This window comes from Daphnia pulicaria, chromosome 1, assembly GCF_021234035.1.
Source record: "Daphnia pulicaria isolate SC F1-1A chromosome 1, SC_F0-13Bv2, whole genome shotgun sequence".
Classification (NCBI taxonomy): Eukaryota; Metazoa; Arthropoda; class Branchiopoda; order Diplostraca; family Daphniidae; genus Daphnia; species Daphnia pulicaria.
In genome coordinates, this window is record NC_060913.1 from 28,489,927 (window position 1) to 28,514,507 (window position 24,581).

The window sequence follows — 24,581 nt, forward strand, 5'->3', positions numbered from 1 at the left end:
TGTGTATCAGAGTGTATTCAACGAGACGTACAAGTGTATGCGCGAAAGACAATGATTCACTGGCCCCGACTGCTAAGTGGGGGCTCCCTTTTATCCTAGAATGGTCAGAACTATATGAGCTGCGGCCGGAACTATATGAGCCGCTACTCGGGGCCGGATGGCTACAAGAGACGTCCGGTAGACCGGTCAAACTCCGCGTCGTCCGGTTGGCTACTTGAGGCTGGCTGCAACTACACCGTTACAATATAACAAAAGAGCAAAGGAAAATAAATATGTAGTAGGGGATAAAGTTCTATTAGATATAGTAGTAGTACTAGTACAAACCGGAGACAGTAAGAAATTTACTTCAAAGTATAAAGGACCCTTTCGAGTAATTAAAACATATAATAACAAGACAGTAGACATCGCCGACAATTCATATAATATCCAACGCGTACATGTGAATAGGTTTAAACTGCTATTTGAAACGATGCTGTGGAAAGACGAAGCGTGCCCAGAAATAGAAAAAAACAGCCGAAATAAAAGACCCGCGCTTTAAGTCAATAAGTACGCAAGTAACAGAAGGAGCAGATGAAGATGAAGAAATAAAATGAATGATGACAGTACATGGCCTTACAAGGATGTTATGACCGGATCAAGCAAAGTCTGCAGCAAGTTTCGGCTATCCCCGCCATGGTGCGCACTAGTCGACTAGCCGCACGACTTTTCCCTCTACTTACACGAACCAAATGGAAAAAGCTCTATAGTGGGAAACTTACATGCTACGGATTACCTGAATGATGTAGTATTTTTCCATATTTTTCTTTGGTCGAAGTTGTTATCCAGTTAAGAGAAAAACACTTTGAAAAATACTTCCATAAGAGCCCATGTAAAAAAAGGGTGTGGTTTTATTAATATGGCGGATTGCAGCGTTGTCGGACTACAAGAATCCTGCTATCCGCACGGTGCAAGAGGTCTATTTAACCTAAAAATATTTTCAAACTTAAAACATGGAAAAACTGGATTTTTCAAAAAAAGAACGGGAAATCACATGGAATTTCGGAAAAAATCGTGATGTGGAAAAATGTGGATTTTTTTGGGCGTTTGTTTGGGCATAGACAAAGACCACTGGTTGATGCTGTGCTATCCTTTTAGCCCTATCCCTACTGACCCCGAGCTCCCGTATCGATTGTAGTGCCTCTAGCGGATAAACTGCTGTACTGCACCGTGGCTACGAAGGGTGTTGCAGACGAGTATTGTTTTTAATTTTTCCTTCCGTCTTTGTAAAATTCTATGCAAGTCGTCCTGAATCTTAAGTAATTTTTGTCGTAATAGTGTTATTGAAAAGTTTTCGTAATTTTTTTCAATTGCTTTCTGTCTGTTTTTTTATTGTTTTATTATTAACTGAATGTTGCTATTAATAAAAAAAGTTAAGAAAATTGTCGATTTTTTTATTTATGATTTCTTTCTCTCTTCATCAATCGCCGAGTCTTTTTCATTTGGATCAAATGGGATGTGATGGAATGGGACACAAAGGTTTAAACAGGAGAAGTCGTAATTTATTGTTCATTTGGACGATATAGAATGTTATAACGGACCAAAAAGGTTTAAACAATAGAAGTAGGACTTCATGTAGTCTTCATTTGGATAATTGTCGATTTGAAGGGTCTTGGGAGCACCTGAAAGGGACTCTTGACTAATACATGCATAAGTTGTTTCAGAATCAGTTGAAGCTAGTCTCTTAGAGGAACGGGAAATTTTTGACTCCAAGGTCATGAAGTGTCACACTGACCTCACCTTGGATAAATGAATAAGACTAATTAAATTACAATCTATATTTTAAAACTTCCACAATGATTTACCTTGAGCTGCTCTTAACAAATTATTGATAACAGTCACATTTTGGTCCATTTGATTTTTAAAATGAAATGATGGAATGCCTAGATTCTGTAAAAAATGCGAGTTTTTTCTCATTTTTTAAACAAAATCTGAATTTGTTTTTTTTTTCTAAGTCCTTGCCAAAGAAAAGTCCTTGGTTAAAATGAAAAAAAAACTCGCATTTTTTACAGAATCTAGGCATTCCATCATTTCATTTTAAAAATATAGGAAAAACAAGGAAAAATGATTATAAATGTATAGAGACCGGCACAGGTTTGAACCTAATACTACTCTAATGGGAACCCACTGCTATACCAACTAGGCTACTAATTACTTACTTAAATTGTAAAAATTGCTAAGGTATGAATTCGAATCTTTCCTTGGCTATCCCCTTTCAAAACTGGCAATGCTGTGTCAGAGGTATAGCATGCCTTCTGGCTAGGTTGGGTGGGTGGGTGGAATCTTCCCCAACTTTTGCAGGGGCAAATGTACATTGACTGGCCTTATCTTACGTAGGCTATGACCATTATGATTGCCAGTTAGCCAGTGACTAAAGAGTAAAGATGGCTTCCTATTCTGTGACTTCTGATGGTTGTGAAGAGGAAACTAATGGGTTTTTTGTTGATAAAAAACTCCTTGCAAAAGCTGTTCAACTGAAAGTTCAAAAGAAAGAAAAAAAATTATGTTTTTCATTTGGCAAGCAAATTCTTACAAAAGATTTTACACTGAGAGCTCTGAAATTAGATGAACTTGTGGACATTTCAATACCGGTGTCTATTCAGGTAAACTTGCTTTCACATAAAATGCATTGGAATTAAGCTAATAGTTTTGAATTTAAAAATTAGGACATTGAAAGACTAAAAGCCATATTTGAACAAGCACCATGTGGTAAAGGATCTAAACACTTTAATTATCCTTCCAAAAGTCAGCAATTGCAAATTGATTCTTTGAGTCAACTTTCGACAGCTCTTGAGAAGCTCAATTTGTCATCATTGATTGTCCAACACCTGAGGTTACCAGCTGCATCGATGAATGTTCAAGCAAAGTTAGATAAGTTGATATTGTACGAAACTGAAGGCTACTACAAACATGATTTTAACTTTGAGAAAGAACCAGGTAATCCTAGCAAGTCAAAAGTGTATTCCTTTGTTGAATTTTATCAGTTTTCATATTTGGTATTTGGTGTATGCAGGTACATTCGGCACAGCCACCCTTCAATTACCAGTAGAAGATGGCCATGAGGGAGGATGTGCTACAATCACATTTAGAGGAGTAACAAAAATGTTGGACAGTCATCAAAATAGCGACAAGAGTTTCTATTTGTCAGCGTTTTATGGTAACTGCGATTACTCCATAGAACCAATTACACGAGGCTGGAAACTGTCCCTCGTCTTCAACCTTGTCTCGAAGAATAGCAAGATACCTGTTGATTCAAAAGATTTCCCGTATTTCATCGTCGCCTGGAAGGATATTGAAGAGGCACTCGCTCATTGGATCCCTCATCAAACGATCAACTTCCCAATTGAAACTGGTCAAGACTGCACCGTGTCCATAACTGAAACCGAAAGCAAGACAGTTTCTGAGTCCGGAAAAGCACACAAGCCAGCGACGAAGAACTATAGGATTTCTTACGAATCTGATGGAGAAAATGAATTTGACAACTTGGAAATGGACTTCGACGATTTTCGTGATGGCGAAGAGCCGGGCGAAAATGATGTCCTGTACTTCGTTCTAAACGAAAACTATCACGTCGAGAAATTCAAGTTTGATTGTCTACGGGGAGCCGACCTAGAGTTAGCCAACATTCTTCAGAATTGCTGTTTTCTCGAAGTTCATCTTGCAGTTGTCAAGGATAAAGGCGAAAATCATGACTATTTAGGACGTCAGCGTTATGAATCGCATACTGTCGAAATTACTCGCTGGATAGATTCGAATGACGTATCTCGGAAATTGAGCCTCGGAGTTTCATGGCGGGACCAACTTGTAGGACCTCTTCGAAAATTTCTGACGTTTGACAGTAAAAGAGCTCAAATAGTAGAGAAGTTGGGGCGAGATAATGGATTTGGAGACTCGGATTATGAAGACTCATTCGAAGAAGGTTCAGACGAAGATTCAGACGAAGAAAATGATACAGACGATGACAGATCGTTGTACAGCACACAAAACAACTTTATTTTGGTGATTTGGCCGAAGCATCAATCGTTCCAAATGTATTGCCGTTATGATCTTCATTTGCTCCTCGACGGCGTGGAAAATTTGTTGAGTTTGGCTTCAGCTAAAAAAGGTTCTCAAGAGGCCGAAGAAAATTGGAAAACCGCCGTTGAAGATTTCAAGAAAATAATGTCCGTCTGCTGCGAGGAACCTGAAAAAATTTGGGGCGATTGGGTCGAAAAGGCTGAACAGAAAGGCGAATTGACTTCGAGACTGCTTCGTCTCTGTATCGCGTTGCGTGCACGTGAAGAAGGTCTCGAAATCTTGAAGATCCTCGGCCGTGATTTTAAACGCGAATCTAAATTCCACAAGTATAAACCCTTCGAAGGAATCAAAAGCGAAAAAGTGGCTAAAGCAATGAGCGATTTCATCTCTCAAGTCACTGGCAAGTTTCGTCTTTTTATTTCTTTGAAACATTTGACTTAATTTACTAACATTCTCCTCTTTTTTACAGGTTTGGAAGACTGTATGGGTCTGATTAAAAAGATGACATCTCCTCATCGTGTCATCAAGCAGCTAGCACCGATATGTCAACTGGCCCAATGCTTTCTGGATGTCAATTGCGTGGAAGGAGCTAATATGGTTGGGAACCAAATTTCTACTTCATTGGCAAACATCGAAGCTGAGCAAGCAGCTAAGTTGAAACGGGTCGGTGTCGAATCCTTTTTGAACTTGATCCTGTCACTTGAGACTAACCCGCAAACCTCCAATCGTGAAAGAATGATTTCTTTCGTGTCCCTGTTTCCCAAACTGAATCACTTGCTTCAGTGTCGTCTGCTACTCGATTTAGAAGGCCAGCTAGCTTCTCGCTTCAAGGATATCGAATCCTGTCGCTTTCTCTTTGACCAACTGTGCAAGGCTTTGCTTCAGTGTGAAATTTTCAAAGGTCAATCGGAAAATTCGTACTACGACGACGACGACCAAACAACCGTCATTGGTTTCATCAAAGATATGGTGGTCGACTTGTTGAAATTGTACGTTCTGCGTGGAAATGATGAATGGCTTCAGATATTTATCTCCAACATTTGCCGTGAGCCAGAGACCTCGAAGACTTGTCTGCTGAGAATCATCCTTTCGTCGCCGGTCATTTGGGAATTGGGAGCATCGTCCGAGTGCTATCGCCTTACCTGCAAATTCTTTTTGGACCAAGATTTCGTCTCGCTAGTTAACAATGCCGAAGGCGTCAAATCGAAAATTATCCACTGTTATTTGCGACTGAACGACGGCCAGTTCTGGGCAACCTTTGCGACTAAAATTTGCGCCTCGTTTGTTTCCGAAAAAAGTCATGAATTTGTGCGCGTTTTCTTGAAAAATGTCGACGTCCAGCAAGCTATCGTCAAGTCGTCTGCTGTATTTACTCCGTGTATTCTAATCCTTGATTACTGGCTGGAGCATTCGAAATCTCTCAAGATGCCTGTGTTCAATTGGTGCCAATGTGAAGCATCGCTTTCCTCTTATCCTGAAATTGAATGTTTTCTGCGCTCACCTGAGAAACGTATGATCTACCACGAAATCCGTAAACTTGCTGATTGTCGTGTTTTCGCTGCCGAGTTAAAGAGCAAAGGACCTTCGAATGGGTTCAGCGTTGAAGTGAAGTCGATTCGCAAGGTATTTGATGTCCGTTGCAAGATTACTAAGACTCGAGATGTATTCGAACAGTCGAAGAAAAATTTTGTTGCGAGAAAATCCGAATTGCCACAACTGGACCAACTTCGCCGTAGTCTTGTGCAGGGACGTTCAACAGGAAATTGAAATTGTATTGATTGCAATAGCCGACGCAACGTACCGTTAATGCGAACCCGCCGAACCGTTACACTTCTCGATCCTTCTTCATGCTTCTAATTCAACTGTGTAATTTAATGCTTCTGGAAGTATTTACGTTCAGTTGATTAACTTTGATGTTGAGCCAATAACCCGGAATTGATTACCGTTAACGTATGTTTTTTTATTCAGTATAAATGCTTGTTTTAATTTGTCTCGTGAAGTCATGAGTAATACACAGAAAGTTGGATACTTGGATCGGATTATTTTGTATTGTTTTTATTTATGTAAAATGAACTTCAGTATTTAGTCTAGAATTTCGTGAATAAGCCAGTTTTGACTTGATCTTATAACGTTTGACCGTTATGTCGACTTGATAGTTATTTGAAACAACAATAGGGCTTTAGCGTCGTCAAGTTAAGTTATATTTTAAAAGCTCTACTATTCTGTGGCCATACCGTCAAGCTAAATGAAAAAATAATCAATGATTTTCATATGTAATCTTGACATCGATAAAAACAATTCTGAATTAATAGTTTTTGGCAGTAACCGTGTTGTTAATATGCCTTGTCCTGAAAATTTCAACAGGAATTAAAAAGGAATGGCTCGTAAGAGGATCGAACTCATGACCTCCGCGTTATTAGCACGGCGCTCTAACCAACTGAGCTAACAAGCCTATATGCAAGCCAACTAAATAAAGGTATAAATATTTATTGATCATGTCGAAATAATTTTCTAGAATAACTTTCATTTCAGCAATAAAGAAATTCCTTTCTTTAAACACATTTTTTAGTCTCTTGGGATTGCAATTGCCTTATTGTCGTTTTCTTATGTCGCTGCTAAATAAAACGGACTAAAGCTGTGGCTAGCTTTGCGACACCTTCAGTTAAATATACACTATGGCTCGCTATGGCTTGAATGAATATAAAAAAAGGTTGAAACATGTTGAAACTTTATGTAATTAAAAAAGACTTTTCGATTCAAAAATTATTGATATTCGAAAAGAGACTATACTAATGTTAAAGACTAAAAGAAAACCGATAAAACAAAAGTGTAGCCGATAAGAATTGCCGATAAGAATCTTTTTTGTTTGGTGCTTAATTGTTTATCACTACGCAGATAAACTTGAATTTTATAGATTTCTAAGAAATCGACATATTTTTGAAAAGGATTGTTTAAGTTGCTAGAAAAAAGAAAAAGAATTCGCCCAACGTGGGGCTCGAACCCACGACCCTGAGATTAAGAGTCTCATGCTCTACCGACTGAGCTAGCCGGGCATGTCGAAAATGTTTAATTTTAAACCATAAATACCTAAAGCTTGAAAATGTGAATTCCTTCACTGAATTGGTGAATTTTTCTTGGTAACATATGTAAAATCGCGCTTTGAAGAAATTTGCGTGAATAAACAAAGTGATCTATTCATCTATCTTTTAATCAGTGCGACATTATAAAAAAATGAATCACCAAATTTCAATTCCCTTACTGCTTTGGGTCGTAGCAAGTTAACTTGATTCAGAAGATTGCATCGCTATTGAAGCCCGAGCTACGTGTTTATCCCGGTTGCTATTACCATTTATTTTTCTCGATTTTTCTAAGGTGCAGCCTTAAAAGGTATAAGGCATCAAGATCTTTTTTTCCGATTAGGCTGCTATCTCAATTCTTTAAATGGGAAACATAAGAAGCTCGAAGAAACGTTTGCATACGATAATAGCTCGTATATATAATGCAGTCAGCATTTTACCGTAAAACGTTTGTTACATTCTAAAGCGTATTGCATTTATGTGCGCATAAATCTTCAAGGTCTAATATATTTCAATATTCACGTTATGCTTTGAAGATGCTCTCTAAACATTCAAGGGCGACCGTGGATCCAGGATTAACGAGCGCAAACTGAAGTTTTAATTATGACGTCATCTTTCATTCTCGAAACAAAAATAAATGTTCGGCTTTTCCAGCTAGAGACAAACTACGTACATACACACAACAGATGGGCCTGGTAATAAGTCGGTTTTTGGCTGAGCTGGTTCAACCGGTCGTCGACACATGATGGAATACCAAAATTTTCCCCTCGCCAGCAGCGGCCATCAGTTCCATATTTTTTTCAAATAACCAAAGAACCGCTTGTTGATTTCTGGCATTAGACAAGTGCTGGTTTTACACATTTGATTGACCCGAACACCATTATAACAACGGAAAACTACGTTCAGTATTCTCAAAAATATACACATCAAATAATATTAAATGCATTCTTGGTTATGGCGGTGGGCACGCTTATCCACCAAGCGGAAATCGAAAAATGCAGTGGCAGCTAATAATGATGGTCATTCCTCGAATAAACAAGTTGAAGCGTGACGGAAGAATATTGTTATTGTGTTGCACTATACGTATGATGCAAAAGTGGGGAAAATCCATCACTTGATGCGCTTATAAGAAATTGCGTAAAATATAATCCGACCGAGCGGACGGTCAGCCAAAAACGTGAGGCAGCTGTCGTCACATGATGCTGCGAATGTCTCTAACTTGGTTAAATACTTATTGTATATTGAAGAAAAAAACCTGCAACTTCGTGCCGGATGGGAGTATGTATATAAAGACCTTGAATTTTTAAAATCCTTGGTATACTTTTTGTATTTTTGTAAAAGGGGAAGAACCTGCATTCTTCGTGCATAGCCGGTTTAAACCACCAGTTCTTTTGTGTGTGTGTGTGTGTGAATGACCCTCTATTCGCTCCTGGTGCGTATGAGACACGTTGGCCGCTATGCCACCTGACGTATGTCTGTGTTGTGTATAAAAGGACGTAACAGCTCGGCAGCAAACGCCACATCTGCTCCGACCTTTACAAACGTTATATCCAATCAAGATGAGTCGTCGAAGTTTGGTGAGTGTTGAATTCATTTTCATCAATTCAGCTCTTTTGGGACGGTTTTTGAATTTTTTTGGATTTCATTATTATTCTGAAGGTGTTTTTCGGTTTGCTGTTTGTGCTGGTGGTTGTCGCACTGGTAGCAGAGGCTGATGAACGTCAGAAACGCTCTCCCATTTTGGGTCTCCTGCTAGCTAAAAAGCTTTTACACGGCGGAGGTAAAAAAATATTAGATTGAAATGTCGTTTTATACCTTTTGAATCTCTTTACTATTTTTTGGGTGTTGAATAATAATGAATTAATTATAACTTGTTTTTTTACAGGTCATCACCACCATCATTACGGCGGTCATGGCCATCACGGAGGCTACGGCCGATATGGTGGACACGGATACGGCGGGTAATTTTAAACTTTCGTACCCTCAAAATTTTTAATAGATAAATTTAAATAATTAATGTAATTTTTTTTTTTTGTTTCATCAACATGACGAAGACATTACGGAGGAGGTCACCATTATTACGGATAAGCGGATGAGCAGTCTCGACTGCAAATTATTCACGGACACTAAGGCATGGAAAACTCCTGGGAAAAAATTTTTTTTATGTTTTAGCTTGACGGATACTACATCCAGTTTGGCCGTTGTTGATTTTATTTCTCTGGTTTCAAGTTCAAAATTGTTTCTTCTGTTAACGGTATTTTTTTTCATACACTAGATGCAGCCCATGCATACTCCTTATATCGCCTTATATGGTATTTATTGGAAATCCAATTGACAATTGACGCAGGTTTTTTTAATTAATCTAAAAAAATGTAGTCATAGTAAATTAGAAATTTGTTCAATTGCCTTGTCAATTTTTCACACAAATTGGTTCAGATCGCCGTGTATTTCGCTTGCCATCGAGCAATTTCCCCGATTGGAAGCTCGGAATTATCGTGATCCGATACAAAGTGAATCGTCATCACGTTCAAAGTAGAATTCCTCTCTATCGGTAATAAGTCGTATCCGGTTAAAGAGAAACCCAGCGTAATGTTCGGTGAAATCTGAGACGGTGTTATTCCATCATAAATCTAAAAAAAACAAATCTTTTATCAGATGACCTTATAAGCAAATAGCAGTAACTTACGTCAATCCAGTCGTAATGCAATTCGACGTGGAACACAGTAAAAGACAGTTGAATTTTCTGATCGCTTGCCACTCGAATGGTGTAAACGCAAGCGCGGTCGTTGCCATAGTCTTCTGGATAATCGGGAGAAGAAATAATTCCACCTTCACTCGTTTGATTTTCACAAGTCCCACAGCCATCTAAAATAAGTTAAATTCTCAGTAAAATTATTCTTCATCACAAGTAAATAGATTCATAGTTACTTGTGCTGCAAATTGTCAATGGGCGAAGCATAATTGCGGTTGGAATAATTCCGCTTATCAACACCTCTTCGTCAGCTTGAATTTCAGCTGCAGCTATTTCGATCGATTCCGCCATGATTGGATGAGTTCCAACCGGAGCAACGCTTGCACTGGTAGTCAATTTTGACGCAATCAGATTGACAATTTCCATCTTGATATTGGCCAGTCGCACCGGGAAGTAGAGAAGAGCGCCAAACATCAAATAGAGCGCTAGCTTCAATGGCATATAGGAGGAAAACACATTTTGACTTTAAAGAATTGCCAGAAATTTAGATTATAACATGCAAATTCAATTAAACTAACCTGTAGACAAGTGACGAATTTAAAGAATAGCATTTCTCAAATTGATTCACCACACCACACGTCACACCTCCCGGGTTCAAATGAACAAAAGGAGTCGAGTCCCATTGACTACAACCCTTGGATATTGTCCGTCGACCGTTTCTGAACATTATTGCTGTCAAACAGAGTCGTTCTCTTCCTTCCAGACGTGAAATGAATGAGCAGTAAATCACCGATACACGTCGACAAATACTGCAAACGTCTTAACATATGCGCACTCATGCGCAAGATGAAGTAAAAAGATAGACCATTGAAATTTCTAAAGCTATTAGAAGATTGAATTCATTTCGGTGCTGGCCCATTTAGTTTTTCCCTTTTGAAATCGAAATTTGGCTATATGCTTGTACCGTTATATAGCTAGACTCACTCTTAATCTATCGAGTGTCCCACTACACCTGTGAAAGGTACATATACACTATCTGAAAATCCAATGACTTTTTTTTTTCAAATATCAAAGATAACCACAACTGACACTAATGAGCACAGGGTACGGCCTGTCGCCGCTCTTATATTGATGCGCACTCTCGTTGTGCGATAGAATGGGCGCACGTTTTTATCTCGTTCCCGCCGTCGTCCTCGAAAACCTGTTGGGACTTTGAACTGCGCGTAGATGAGAAAACAAATAGGCAATTTTATATTTGACTCGTACGCCAGCGGTTGAGCCCGCGCTGTGAATCGTCCATGTTGTCCACCACTTGGTGAGATGGCGGACGTGGGAGTAGAAGGTCACAAGCGACGGCATTCGAAATCGGCGCACCGAGTGAAATTCAATTTGATCACGCAATCAAAGCTCGCTGGCCCGTTCACCGACCATTTCCCTCACTACGCAGGAGGCGTTGCCCGCAGCGAACCGGGAGGATTCGTCATTTCTCAAGAGTTCGGCCATCACGCTCACGAATTCTTCTACTTCCAACCGCGCAAAGATGACGTCTGGATGCTGACATTTCCTAAATGTGGTATGCATGGTCGATTTGGCATTTTATTATTTTTTAAAAGAAATGCAAGCGGGAATTTTGTTGTTTTGTTTTACCAAAATTAAAGGGACGACATGGACTCAAGAACTAGTTTGGATGGTGGCCAACAATTGCAACGTAGAAGTCGCCCGGAGAAATCCATTGTTTATCCGTTCTCCATACCTCGAGTCAGTTTGATTATTATTTAAAAAAACCGCCAAAATTTCAAACGATTTGAATCGATTATAGGAAACTATTTTTATTTTACGCGCGCAAATTAAATTAAACCATTCAAATTTTTTTTTACATGAAAGGGCGTCTCGCATAGCCTCATTGCAGAGTGCTCCGCCGGAAGTGCATGTGATGGTGCCCAAAGTGAACGTCATCGAGAGAATTCCGTCGCCTCGGGTCATCAAGAGCCACTTGCCATTTAGCCTTCTACATCCTCAACTTCTTGACATCTCAAAAGTATAATTGATATAAGCTTGTAAAAATATTTCTTAAGATTGAGTATTGGTTAATATGCCGAGTTATACACAAACTGAAAAGATTCTGATTTGATTGATTTCTTTTTTAGATCATTTACGTCGTGCGGCACCCTAAGGATGTGATTGTTTCCTACTTTCATCACCACAAACTGTTCAATAGGCATGGCTTCCTCGGAGATGTGGAACTTTTCGCCCAATACTTCATGAACGATGAAGGTATAGCGTAATACTAAACTTATAACTAGCTCAGCTATTATTTTATTTACACTTGACAGTTTATTACTCGCCGTACTTCCCTCACGTTCTGGACGCTTGGTCTAAACGCAATCATCCCAATATGTTGTTCCTGTTCTACGAAGATCTAAGAAAGGTAGAAGACTATATTTAAAACAATAGCATTATCGGCATTATTTAATATTTAATAGGCCCAAACAGTCTGTTTCTAAGAACCATTTCTGGATATTTATTGATAGGATTTGCGCGAGGGAGTGATACAAATAGCCAAATTTCTCAAGAAAAAACTAACGGAGAAACAGCTAGCGGATGTATGTGAGCATCTGAACTTGGAAACTTTCGCCAACAACGAATGCATCAACTACGAAAAAATGGCTAAAAGTATCGGCCTATTGGAGAAACCTGACCAACGTTCTCTGCGTAACGACATAACTCAACAAATTTAAATAATAGCGTATGTTTAAAATAAAAATTGGTTTTAATTAATGGCAGATTGTAACAAACCGGAAGATTTGGAGAACGTCTTTAGTCCGGAAATGAATCGTCGCATTGAAGAATGGATCGACAAAAACCTGGAGGGCACCGATTTCCACTTTGCATAATCAGTGAATAACTGGAGTCACCCATTCCAAGTAACTGACAGATTTATCACGTCCAAAGTGTACGTCTGTAAAAATATAAGTCTTTACTCAAAATGTCTAAAATACAAACGACTGTTATTTAATAGCTAATCCCTGGCTAAATTTTACAGTGCGCATAAAACTAGAGTCTGATTGTGGTCTGGGCGGTCTGACAGAAAAACAACTGATTGTATGAACAGAATAAAAACTGTTAAAATAATTACCTTGACTAGAATGCATTGGCAGATTCACGTTGAGATAAATAAGGGAAAAAGTCTTTTCCGACCACTGATTGATAAAATCAAGCTCGCTGAAATACGCACTTGTTACTATCAAGTATCAAGACAGAAACTTGACGACTTGATTAGATTTGACTTTCACCAATATGCCCTCAAGCCAAAAACCACGCCCTTTCGTTGTAAAATGTTCATTCTAGATTTTTTCTTTGAACGTCTCAGCTGGGTCTCAATGTCAAATGAGTAAAGGCAAACGTATCCTATTTTTTCTCCAAACACCTGGATCGGCAAGGTCATCACCTGGTTCACCTCTGGGCCCTTTTGCGGTCCCTTTCCAAATTTTGCGGCAATTTTGATCTTTTTTTCTTGCCTTTCTCTCCTTTTCTTTTACCCACCTCTTTCTCAATATCTTATTGGCGTTAAGCTTTTTCCATTTTATTGGATTGTTCGTTTTGGCGCCGTTTTTCTTCCTCGTTTAGTCCCTTTTTTTCAAGTTGCGTAACCTTGTCGTCCCTTGCCACATCTGCCACATCTGTCAAGTTGTCAAATATGCAAGCGAAGCAAGCCATAATGGTGAAAAGCTTAACACTTACTGTGTTTCAGTTCGTTGGCCGCCACAACTAGTGCAACAAGAAAAAATTCCGGATCGCTGACGTGCAGCTCTGCAGCGTACTTTTCCATTTTTAAAAAAGCATTAAAAAAAAAATTTTTTATGAAAGGCTATAGAGTTTATTTGCTGTTCGACGTTGAATTTAACAGTCACCGATAACTAATCTCATCATCCCAAAAGATAAAACCTTATCAGATAAATTGTATTTTCATGCGACCAAAATCGTAATAACGAGCCTCCCCAAGCCTATAAAATCGCAGTGCAGTTTGTAACATAACACCGGACACATAACCGCTAATTTTTATTCGATAAAATATTCAATTACCACCATGACTGAAGAAGTGCAGAAAATATCTGAAGCGATTGTCGATCAAGAGAAAGAAAAATCGGTCCCCAAATTTCAGTTCCATTCCATACCTGAATCCAACACTGCTCCGTTTACCGACAATATCATCCTCTCTGAAGGTTTAGCGCGGAGCGAACCCGGCGGATTCGTCCTCACTCCGGAATTCGGTCGACATTACGACGAATTTCTTGATTTCCAGATCAGAAAAGACGATGCCTGGGTGGTTACCTTCCCAAAATGTGGTAAAAATCATCCAACTTATTGTCAATTGATTGAAGTTTTAAATGTTACCTATCAATAATTTTTTTTTTCATCAATAAAGGAACCACTTGGACTCAGGAAATGGTTTGGATGTTGATCAACGATTGCGACGCCGAACTGGCGAAACAATCACCGCTGACCGTTCGAGCTCCGTTTCTCGAGTATAATACAATTTTCTTTAATGTATAATAATCCCAATAGGCCTAGTGCTTGAGTGATCAGTCGTTATTTTTTGAACGATATGTATACAGAGTGTCTCGCGTCGAAAGTATGGAGTCCTCTCCGCCGGAGATGTTTGAATTTATGCCTCCTGTAAGCGCTATTGATCAAATGACTTCGCCGAGAGTCATCAAGAGTCACCTTCCATTCTTTTTACTTCCGCCCAAATTGCTCGACACATGCAAGGTATGGAAATGTTACGTTTATAGGAAATATAATTAACAGGGATAATTGTCTTACGTCAAATAATTGTTCCTCTTGGTGTTGTGCCACTAGTGTAATATTTAGAAATGATTAAAAAATGTCATTAAAATTTTACGTTGAATTTAATAGGTGGTGTACGTAGCTCGGAATCCCAAAGACGTCATTGTTTCGTTCTACCACCATCACAAGCTCATGAAGATGCAAGGTTGTGACGGAAACCTTGAAAATTTCGCCGACTATTTCATGAAGGATCAAGGTGCTATAACTTGATGGCTTCTAATAATAACTCGGTTGTCGCATATTTCTCTTCATTCTAAATAACTAACGGCCTGCAGGCCTTTGTGTTTGATTTGATGAAAGCTTGAATAAGTATTTTGTTTTTAAATTTCTTTCTTTTTGGTTATAAACCTTATTTTTGTTGCTCATTTAAATACAGTAATATTCTGCCCGTATTTTCCGCACATTTTGGACGCTTGGACTAAGCGCAGTCACCCCAATATGCTTTTCATATTCTATGAAGACATGAAAAAGGTACAAAATAGAACTGTTTGCAATCGTTGACTGATGACGGTAAATATAGTGCAGTTTAATAGAATAAATCAATGAGAATGCAGAATAGCCCAATATATTTTATTTAAAAAAAATTATTTTCTATACAGGATCTGCGTGGTGAAGTCGAAAAGGTGGCCAAATTTCTGGGGAAACCACTAACCGAGGAGAAAATGATTAAACTTTTGGAGCATCTGAAATTCGACAACATTTCCAAAAATGAATCAGTCAACTTTGAAATCGGAAAGAAAATCGGATTCATGAACCAAGACGGAGCCTTCATTCGGAAAGGTATACAACAAATATCACGACGGAAAATTCTATCGTAGACTTTATCATTTACAAATCTAATTATGAATCGTGAAAAAAAAAATTTAAAGGTAAAACAGGTGACTGGAAAAATCACTTTAGCCCCGAATTAAACCGTCGCATCGATGGCTGGGTTGAAGCGAACTTGGCAGAAACTGATTTGAGATTCGAAATGGAGTTAGAAAAGCAAGATTAAAAACGGAAAATATTATTTGTTTCTATTTTGTTTTTCACTTCTACGAAATACACTAAAGTCTGAAAGATGACGTTGAAGCTTCATCTCTCACTAATATGAAGACAAATAGCAGCTGTATCCTATTATATGGCTTAAAAAGTAATTATTTGACACTTGACTATGTACAAACTCGAGAAAAATTAATGATTACCGCTGCGAAGCGATATACTTTTCAGTTTCATCACAGTACGAAAATGCTTAAAAATATTCGGAATAACAGCAAATTATTACACATATGCGGACTATAAAAAAAATTTGTTTTTTCACCTTTAATAGGCCTAATTCAGATGCATCAAAATTACGAGATTAGTTGTCTAGTTTTCATTTATGAATATTTAGAATAATAATTCTTTCCCATATAAATAAACTAAATAATGTTGCAGCAGCACATATATTTTTCATCACACATAGCCTACTGACAACATATGTATATGGCAATAAGTGTGGCTGATGTGGAAATGGTGATCGTCACGATTTCCGTCAGTTAGGTTTTTGTTTGTCACTCCACATTTTCCCAGCACAGATGTGTGATTCACTTCAGCTTTTGTTGGCTTTCGTGCAACGAACTTATTACGACAGATGCGCTGTGTAAAGCTAATAATATACTGCGTTATATATATATTCATTGAACACTGAACTGAGTAGAGCCACTCACGTCTACACAGTTGGATCCAAAGGAAATCACCCTGCACAGGTCTAATCTTCGAAATTGAATTCAGCGTAAGGTGAAATGGTAACAATGGGCCATTCAATTAGTTGGATGAATATTGTTGTACTTTCTCTTCTAGCTGGTAAGTGTTTAATCTAGGATAATTGTATAAATAATTCAGACTGTTTCTATAATAAATGGTATAAACCACAGACAAAATAATTTATTGCAGGTAAAGCTGCTTGTGCCTGCGTGGGAACGTCTAAAACGTTCACATCTATGAAAGGTAATTATTTGATATGAAGTTTGTCAGGCCAATGTGATAGAACAATATTTTATTTTGTGTTACATCATCCGTTTTAAGATACTTTTGTCTTGGCCAATCCGGAGAAGGGATTCTACCACGGATACGAGATATTTTTTTCGAACTATCAGGCGATAAGCCTGTCTACTTTGCAGCAATGGAGAACTAGCGAGAATGTCACCCTCGTTCACATCAATTACGTCCTAGACAATTTTGTCACTAGCAACATCAGTTCAACGATTTTGAGCAAACTGACGGTCGATTTCCAGACGCTACGTTCTGCTGGCATGAAAGCTATCGTTCGCTTCAGCTACACTCTGACGGAGGGAAACATGAACGATGCGGCCCTTACGCAACTTATCAAGCACATCGACCAGTTAAAACCATATCTGCAGGTAAAAATGAGACCTCTGGATTATGACGACTATTAAATAATTTAATGTGTATGCAATATTTTAGGCCAATAGCGATGTCATCGCTACCGTTCAAGCAGGATTCATTGGCACCTGGGGTGAATGGTATTACTCAAATAATTACGCTACACCGATGAGTGGCGGAGCATGGTACGAGCCAACTGCTACCCAACAGACGAGCCGAAACACGATATTGTCCGCACTAATGAAAGCTGTTCCAACCAGCCGGATGGTCCAACTTCGGACTCCAACTTATAAGCAGGTATAGGCCTATATAAGGTATAAGCCTTTTTATTCTTTATGTCATGACATAAAAGAAGCATTATAACTGTGCTGATTATTAATTATTATATGCACCAATTTATGCAAGCGGAAGGAATAATAAGAAGCCAAAATGTTTTTGTATATTTTAAGAAATTCTGTGGTACAGCCAATCTGTCACCGTCTCAAGCATTTAACGCATCCAACATGTGCGCGAGGATCGGCATACATAACGATTGCTTCATGGCGTCTTCTCAAGACCAAGGGACATTTGAAAGCGATGCTCAGAGGACTTGGCTAACCAACGAGGGTCGTTACGTCATCGTTGGAGGAGAATCCTGTGAATCGAACAGTCTAACGGGGTGCACCGGTGGCGTGAATCAAATCAACAAACAACGATTTAGTTATCTTAACGTCGAATACCACCCCACGGTAATCAAGGCTTTTTATATTGAAATGACGAGCATTTAAATTAATCAGCAGATGCATTTAACTCGTATAACCCATTGAAATTGTTCAAAAGGTAATTAACGGATGGAAGACTGCCGGCTGTTATAACCAGATTGCCAATTTAATGGGTTATCGTTTTGAATTAATCAACGGAACTTTTCCATCTTTGGTGACGAGAGGCCAGACCTATTGCGCCACAGTCAGCATTAAAAACACGGGCGTGGCACCGATTTACAATCCTCGTCCTGTTCAAGTTAGCCGACGCAGCCTTTTTATTTTTAATTCAAGAAAATTTGTTCAAATGAATTGAATTAATTATCTTCTTTTATTTTATTAGGTTATTTTAAGAAACAAAGTGAACTTGGCGTTGACAACCTTCGCCCAGACTGCCAACCCTCGCAGTTGGTCTCCAGGTCTGTTGGTATCCGTCGGCTTATCATTTACTGTTCCATCTGCGCAATCCGTGGGCTCGTATGACGTCATTTTGAATCTCCTTGACGCTTCTTCTTCAATATCGAGTAACCCTAACTACCGCATACTGTTCGCTAACGCAAACGGCATTCAAGAAACGTCAACTCGTTTTAATATTCTTGGTCAGTTGACCGTGCAGTAGGCTAATTTTATTAAATGACACTATTTTATTAAATATGATGCTGCTGCTTTTGCAGTCTTGAAAGTTTATAGTATAGATCCATAGCTAAAATAACGCAATTCTTACGCAAGTGTCCAACCGTCAATGTGGGAAATTAAACTGCGTAATATACAGTTGCGGCTGAAAGTTTCTATACGTGTAGCTCAAAAATACGCCTTTTTACTGTGTATTGGCGGATGGTGTTAGCCTATGGTAGAGGTTGAGCTACCTTATTTGCTCGTTTCTTTATTTTTTACCGCCCTTCTTTACTTAACTCTTCCTCTTAACATCGATTACTAATTTACCCGCGATAACGCAAACTTAACGCAATCCTATTGCCTAATGCTAAAATGACACCAATCGATGCAGAAATTGTCACAGCAACAACCTGATCAATCCCCTGTCATATCACCCTTTAATTTAAGAGCTATTGCTCGAATATTGGGCATTGATGCAACTGTCTGATTATCGGCCACGGTTACCCATAGTTTAGAAAGCCGCGCCAACAAATCATTGTCGGAGGTGTAAGGGGGTAGGGGGTAAAACTAGAGAAAATCGAGCAAATAAGGTAACTCAACCTCTATCATAGGCTGACACCATCCGCCAATACACAGTAAAAAGGCGTATTTTTGAGCTACACGTATAGAAACTTTCAGCCGCGACTGTATATAGAGGTATTTTTACTTTCTTGTTATCTAATCGTCAGCAACAAACCATTGGCAGTCAAAATAGATATAAACCCCACGGCCTAGATTGCATGCATGTTTGGCGTGTGATTTGGTTAAAAATCTCTGTTGTACATGCCCATAACCCCGAACAATAACGTATATAAACCTTGTAAATACTAAATAGACATATTTGGATCGAAATCAACACCACAAAGCAGGAAAAAATTCGCAATAATTTTAAAGGCCAGCTAGGCCGGAGTGCTGCATGGTCAAGAAACACATACACTCGAATTGATTTCTTCAATTTAGAGAGACAATCGAGCACAATATCCTGTCTACTGAACGCTGCTGAAAAAAATGCGAAGCAAACTAGGCTGGAGTAGCCCAAGGTCTAGTAATCAAAAGTGTGGATAGGCCTACCAGCATACAATAATATTAGTAAAGAAAATTCGAGATTTTCTTCAGAATAGTGATTGAAGAGCTACTCAGAATTCTTACAGGTGTGAAACCGTAATAATAGCTACAAAGCTGCAAAATATCACACGGATATAGGCCTAAAGGTGACATTTTCTTAAAGAAAACAACTTTTCCCAATGGAGAACCAATGATTTCCTGGAACGAAATCGTTTTCTTTTTTGTATAGATACGAAAGAGACGCACCATATATAAGTCAGCATACCAACTGTAGGGCTATATAAGGCGCCCTCTTGACTATTTTGCATTCAGTCGCTTGGCTCACTGCAGCGCAAACAGTTCTACATATAAAATTTGCACCAAAAATTTCTTTGTTTAATTATTCGACGTTATCAACAATTAATCTTGCTGCAACGTTTTTACAAAACAATTTCAATACAAGATTTAATCAGTTCGTCTTTTATTTGACGGGCTAATTGAATTTTGTGGTGTGATATTGTTTTGTAAAACGTTTGACTGGTTGGCAGATTCTGTTTTGTTCGAAATCTACGGCGAATGCTAATAGCAGTTTAAAGTTAGCTACAATGTAGCTATATTTAAGCAATGCGCATTATAAGCATGTAAATAAAAAATCACACAAGCAAGTAAAAAATAATGAGAGGAAGGCAAGAAGAGAGAGGCGGCGAAAGGCGAAAAAAAGAAACACATTTTATCATAAGGAAAGTGTTAATTATAACACTATATATTGGGGACACCCGATGATTACCTTTCCCCAAAAAATGTTTTTCCTAAATACGGAGAAGAAAAACAGCAGCGAGGATGAAGGAGATTGTAGATGTCTGGGGAGTTAGACATATTTTTGCGAATTTATCGGTGGATGAGAGCGCGAAGGAAATAAACAGAGTGGTGCGATGGAAAATATCGGATTCAGTAGCTTTTCAGCTTTCGACGAGCGGGAGGAGTGTGTCGAGAGAAGTGGAAAATTAAGGACAAATTTTTGACAAATTAAAAAGATTTATAAGTTCATCGACGGCTGATATTCGTTGAAGCAATGTCAGCTGCTCCAGTGCAAGGGCCGGGCAGTCTAACGCCGATGGGCGCAGACGGTTTTGGTTTACCGTCGGACAGACAGGATGGGAAGTCAATTGTTCCGAAGGTGCCTGGATGATGGTTGGAGCGATTCTTGATGGTATCCGCTGTCGTACGGATTGGGTTACCGCCATCACTCTGCCGTTGAGTTGAATAACAGAGGTGGGTGAAGGCCGCCGGAACCGGCGGAGTTTCCGTGTTGTCTGATGGGTAAACGTAATTTTGCGGCCGAAAGAGAGGCCACCGGACGGTACGGCCAACCACGGGTGGTAAATTTGGGTTGGTCTCGCTATAAGCGAAATCAGGTGTCGGAAGATAGCAAGCTCGTCCATCCATGATGAAAAAATGGAATGAGTTTGTTTTGATTGGAAAATGATTTAACAACAGTATTTATAGTTTAGCTGAAGTCGATCGACATATATTGCGACATATATTAAAAGAAAAGGTTTGGTGTTGATGACAGCTGATCACGAAGAAAATAGTCGAGCGGGGAGGCGTGAAAAATAATAAGAAGATCACAAAAAGAAAAGAAATACGGGGAAAAATAAACGTAGGTGATCCGTATAGCCATCTCCCATATTGAGGTGCGAAAAATCAGCAGATTGTCAGATGTTGAAGGGAAAAGAAGTGGAAATTCCATTATAGACAAAATTTACGAGTTGTTACAGTAACAATTAAGAGAAATCTTTCTTTTTTTTGTGTTCTATCGTTCTTTCTTTCTTTTTTTTCCTTCCTTCCTTCCTACATTCTTTCCTTCATTCATTCTTACATTCTTTCTTTCATTTTACTTTTTTGTTGACATGAAGGTATTTAATTTTTTTGTGGAAGGATATATTGAGTAACACTAGAAGGTGAATACAAGAATACAATAATGTGACAGAATTACAAGTTCGCAATTATTTGTCGTCTCCATAACGACGGTTTAGGCTGCGAACATCAGAAAAATATCGCTGTTTGAGTTCCTCCTGGTCGATGATGTATTGCTTTAGTAAGTTGAGATGGTCTAGTGCAAGGGCCATATTGTTTTCTGGCGTCGGACGTGTGTTTTGCTGGGGAGCTGCTGGGCCGGCAGGGGCGGCAGGCTGTTGCTCCGGCGTCTGGACGGTGGTGGAAACGGGTCGTGGAGCCCGCGGTCTCACGGAGGGGACCACAGCCATGACCGGTCGAGTCCTATTTTTCGAGATCGGAACCGGGGAAGGTTCATCGTCGTCGTCCGATGAATAAGGGAGAGGCGAGAATACAACACGGTTGTATTTAACTTTAGAAAAGCGCGCTGTAGACGGTCGCTTGACGCCCCGTGTTGTCTGGTCGTCAGGAGAAGTGGACGAAGTCGATGTCCCAGGTTCCGGCTCCGGATCGTTCGATGGAGACGGTGAAGATTGTAAGTCATCCGACGGATAACTTCGGTATTCGGTCCTAGGAAGAGGCCATTCAATTACTCCGCCAACTGCTGGTGGCGTAGTGAGTTCCACTTCGTCGTGGACGAAGTCAGGTCCAAGAAGAAGTCGACCACGTCCGGCCATGATGAATAGGGTAAAATAGGTGGTAGCGAAGTGAAGAAAGAAAAGATTTTACAACGATATTTATAGTAGATAGTCGAAGAAGATCACAAGAGAGAATTTGGGGCGGTAGCCAACTTAAAGAAGGTGTAGACAAGGTGATTCTTTTTTTTTTATTACATTAAAACAAATTTTTTGTTTTTTACTACTGGCTACAAGGAAAGGTGACAAAAAGAGGAGGAGTAAAAATATGGAGGAGACAAAAAAATGAAAGTTGGAGTAGTTTAAACCAACCTAAAATTAACGAAAAAGTCGGCGAAAAACACATTTGAAAAACAGAAACAAACCAAGAAAAATGATATGTTCGCATATCGTAGAATTAAAAGTTAATTCGATATTAACAATAAATCTAATTATTTGGAGGAATGCTTCCAATAGACGACTCAATGTAATACGCGGAGCGGGAATTGGAATGGGATCCGTGGTCGCCACCGGTTGGAGCGGGCGATACGTGCGACCGTTCAAACCTTCTGGCCGTTGAATGTCCCGAATGTAGTTGGAAACGGCGAACAAGTTTGGCCAATGTAGCTACTTCATCGTAGAAATCGTGAGTCAACGTGTGATGGCTGGCCGGATTGGCGATGTATTCGTCGACGTCGCCGTCTGACATCAGCAAGTCCAGTTCAGCGGGTGTTACAGTGGAAGAACGCGAACGAAGTGACTTCTTTTCTGATCAGCTTGCTGAAATCCATTCTGAGGATAGGTTGCTCCTTTATCTCGTCTTGTTTCGATGAATCTACCGTCGTCTCGGCTAATAGCTGGGACACGATGTTGATTGGCGCGGGAGGACCCAACGCCCCCCTTTGTGGGCTATAGGAGGACCTGAGTAGTGTTCGTAAGTCTAGCCACTTCATCGGAAATGTGGAGCACAAGAACCATTTCCTTGCCAATCCATCCAGATACATGCTTAAATTTGCCCGTAGCTCCGTATCGCTCCATTGATTGTACGCTCCAGTTGACTCGTAACGCTCAAGCCAGTCGAAAGCGTTATCTTCCGGCGTTCCTTTAAAGACCTTGGGACTCAAAAACTTTATCTGAGGATGCCAGTACCTGAATCACTATCGGTATCTACAAATAACTGCTCCTCGTCAGTGTTGTCAACGTTTTCCTCTTCTTCATTTTCTTCACTACTTTGGTGGGCGTCGTCAATACTCTATTCTACGTCAGATTGATCAATATCGTTCGTTGTAATTTCCAACCCGTCTCCTTCGCTTTTTTCGCTACTTTTTTGTGCCGCCTCAATACTTTTGTCTACGTAAGATTCTTCAAGATCTTTCACAGTACTCTCCAATTACTTTTCAGCCTGGATCACCCGCTGCCCACTTCCCACTACGTCTTCTATCTGTCTGTGGCTCAACATTCTTTACTTCTATCTGCTGTTCCGGTACCCGGCGCGTAGATGGAGCTGTAAGGCGCTTTTCAGGGGCTTGGAAAGGCGCGCTTACTTCGAAGAATAACTCGGATCATTAGGCCGAACTAGTTTATTGTTTAACACTGCACAGAATACAAGAGGAGTATAATAGAGATCGACTTACAACTGGAGCCACAAGCAGTCGAAGGAGTGAGATGACTAGTCTAACTCTTGGAGGGTGCGACGGGAGTTTATATAGGTCTTCCCGCGCGGCCATATTGGAATGGTGTAATTCCAAAATGGCGGGACAAAACGATCATGATTCATATGGGGTTATGCAAGCGGGTGTGAGAAACGATTATGGCTATTAATAGAAGAAGCACATGAAGGGGGCGGGGTTAAAGATGATACATACAGTAAACGATATGCACTCTTCTGGCCAGTCTCGGCCGCGCATTACATACCTCCTTCCTTTGAAAAGACACGCCCTCGTGTCTAATCAATAGAGGTTATTACAAAGGCACGGGAATGCAGGTATGGATTAAGGGATTACATTTTTATTCATACGAATTCAGATTGGTTTGATAACTAATACCAAATACAAAATGCAAAATACAAAATATAAAGAATATTTTTACCGTCGGCCCGGCGGTATTTAAGTTTTATATATTTTTTTTTTATTGCCTACCGCTTTCTATGATTTGACTACGAAAATGTATCTGAGTATAATATTTTAGTAAAAACGCCGGAGGATGCGCTGGCGGTCTTGCTGGTATACGGCCATTAGCCGCGCTTGCGTTTCTAAGAATTTTTCACTTAATTCCATCAATTCGCGTTGCACCTGCTGATGCTCTTGCAGAAAGTCGGGCAGGCGGCGTGTCGTAGGCGGTCCGTACAATGAATCGTACGATGGAGGTAAATGACGTCCGTGATGGTCAGGCGGGGGGGGGGGACTTCCGGGGGCCATCGAAATGATTCTTGGTGGCTGCACGTAATTCTCCTGTTCTTCCATGGACACGGGCGACGGGCTTCTTGGAGTGTCCGGGATATTTATTTGATGGCGACGAGCATTCCTTTGCTCTTCCATCT

The 24,581-nt window shown here is 39.7% G+C and overlaps 6 protein-coding genes, 1 long non-coding RNA gene and 1 other non-coding gene across 10 annotated transcripts; 5 read left to right on the forward strand and 3 right to left on the reverse strand.

Moving 5' to 3' along the window:
* Positions 1-649: 649 nt before the first annotated feature.
* Positions 650-19,575, reverse strand: LOC124313038. The gene is made up of 4 exons (XR_006910667.1): positions 19,565-19,575; positions 7,042-7,047; positions 2,185-2,190; positions 650-753 (listed from the first exon to the last, which is right to left on the reverse strand). It is a non-coding gene; the product is annotated as an uncharacterized LOC124313038 (long non-coding RNA).
* LOC124312956 lies at positions 2,392-6,087 on the forward strand. Its single transcript, XM_046777567.1, has 4 exons — positions 2,392-2,639; positions 2,703-2,973; positions 3,050-4,453; positions 4,523-6,087. Exons 1-4 carry the CDS (start codon positions 2,421-2,423, stop codon positions 5,818-5,820), a joined length of 3,192 nt encoding a protein of 1,063 aa, XP_046633523.1. The 5' UTR covers positions 2,392-2,420; the 3' UTR covers positions 5,821-6,087.
* On the reverse strand, positions 7,034-7,106 carry Trnak-cuu. The gene has a single exon. It is a non-coding gene; the product is annotated as a tRNA-Lys (tRNA).
* On the forward strand, positions 8,597-9,278 carry LOC124313024 (glycine-rich cell wall structural protein-like). The gene is made up of 4 exons (XM_046777692.1): positions 8,597-8,707; positions 8,790-8,910; positions 9,016-9,091; positions 9,185-9,278. Exons 1-4 carry the CDS (start codon positions 8,690-8,692, stop codon positions 9,216-9,218), a joined length of 249 nt encoding a protein of 82 aa, XP_046633648.1. The 5' UTR covers positions 8,597-8,689; the 3' UTR covers positions 9,219-9,278.
* LOC124313000 (CUB and sushi domain-containing protein 1-like) lies at positions 9,311-11,937 on the reverse strand. Of its 3 annotated transcripts, none has more exons than XM_046777669.1 (5): positions 11,470-11,937; positions 10,401-11,386; positions 10,059-10,307; positions 9,817-9,995; positions 9,311-9,760 (listed from the first exon to the last, which is right to left on the reverse strand). In XM_046777669.1, the coding sequence occupies exons 3-5, from the start codon at positions 10,294-10,296 to the stop codon at positions 9,563-9,565; spliced, it is 615 nt and encodes a 204-aa protein (XP_046633625.1). In that variant the 5' UTR covers positions 10,297-10,307; positions 10,401-11,386; positions 11,470-11,937; the 3' UTR covers positions 9,311-9,562. The 3 variants fall into 3 exon arrangements, with proteins under 3 accessions (XP_046633625.1, XP_046633608.1, XP_046633616.1); XM_046777652.1 differs by having other exon boundaries at positions 10,059-10,311; XM_046777660.1 differs by lacking the exon at positions 11,470-11,937 and having other exon boundaries at positions 10,059-10,311; positions 10,401-11,390.
* Positions 11,977-12,738, forward strand: LOC124313016 (luciferin sulfotransferase-like). Its single transcript, XM_046777682.1, has 4 exons — positions 11,977-12,096; positions 12,156-12,250; positions 12,354-12,534; positions 12,607-12,738. Exons 1-4 carry the CDS (start codon positions 12,084-12,086, stop codon positions 12,714-12,716), a joined length of 399 nt encoding a protein of 132 aa, XP_046633638.1. The 5' UTR covers positions 11,977-12,083; the 3' UTR covers positions 12,717-12,738.
* Positions 13,747-15,893, forward strand: LOC124312984 (sulfotransferase 1E1-like). Its single transcript, XM_046777619.1, has 7 exons — positions 13,747-14,168; positions 14,249-14,348; positions 14,439-14,592; positions 14,740-14,866; positions 15,047-15,141; positions 15,270-15,450; positions 15,540-15,893. The coding sequence occupies exons 1-7, from the start codon at positions 13,910-13,912 to the stop codon at positions 15,662-15,664; spliced, it is 1,041 nt and encodes a 346-aa protein (XP_046633575.1). The 5' UTR covers positions 13,747-13,909; the 3' UTR covers positions 15,665-15,893.
* On the forward strand, positions 16,323-18,537 carry LOC124312970. Its single transcript, XM_046777593.1, has 7 exons — positions 16,323-16,494; positions 16,585-16,638; positions 16,717-17,051; positions 17,116-17,331; positions 17,484-17,762; positions 17,854-18,033; positions 18,118-18,537. Exons 1-7 carry the CDS (start codon positions 16,434-16,436, stop codon positions 18,391-18,393), a joined length of 1,401 nt encoding a protein of 466 aa, XP_046633549.1. The 5' UTR covers positions 16,323-16,433; the 3' UTR covers positions 18,394-18,537.
* Positions 19,576-24,581: the final 5,006 nt, after the last annotated feature.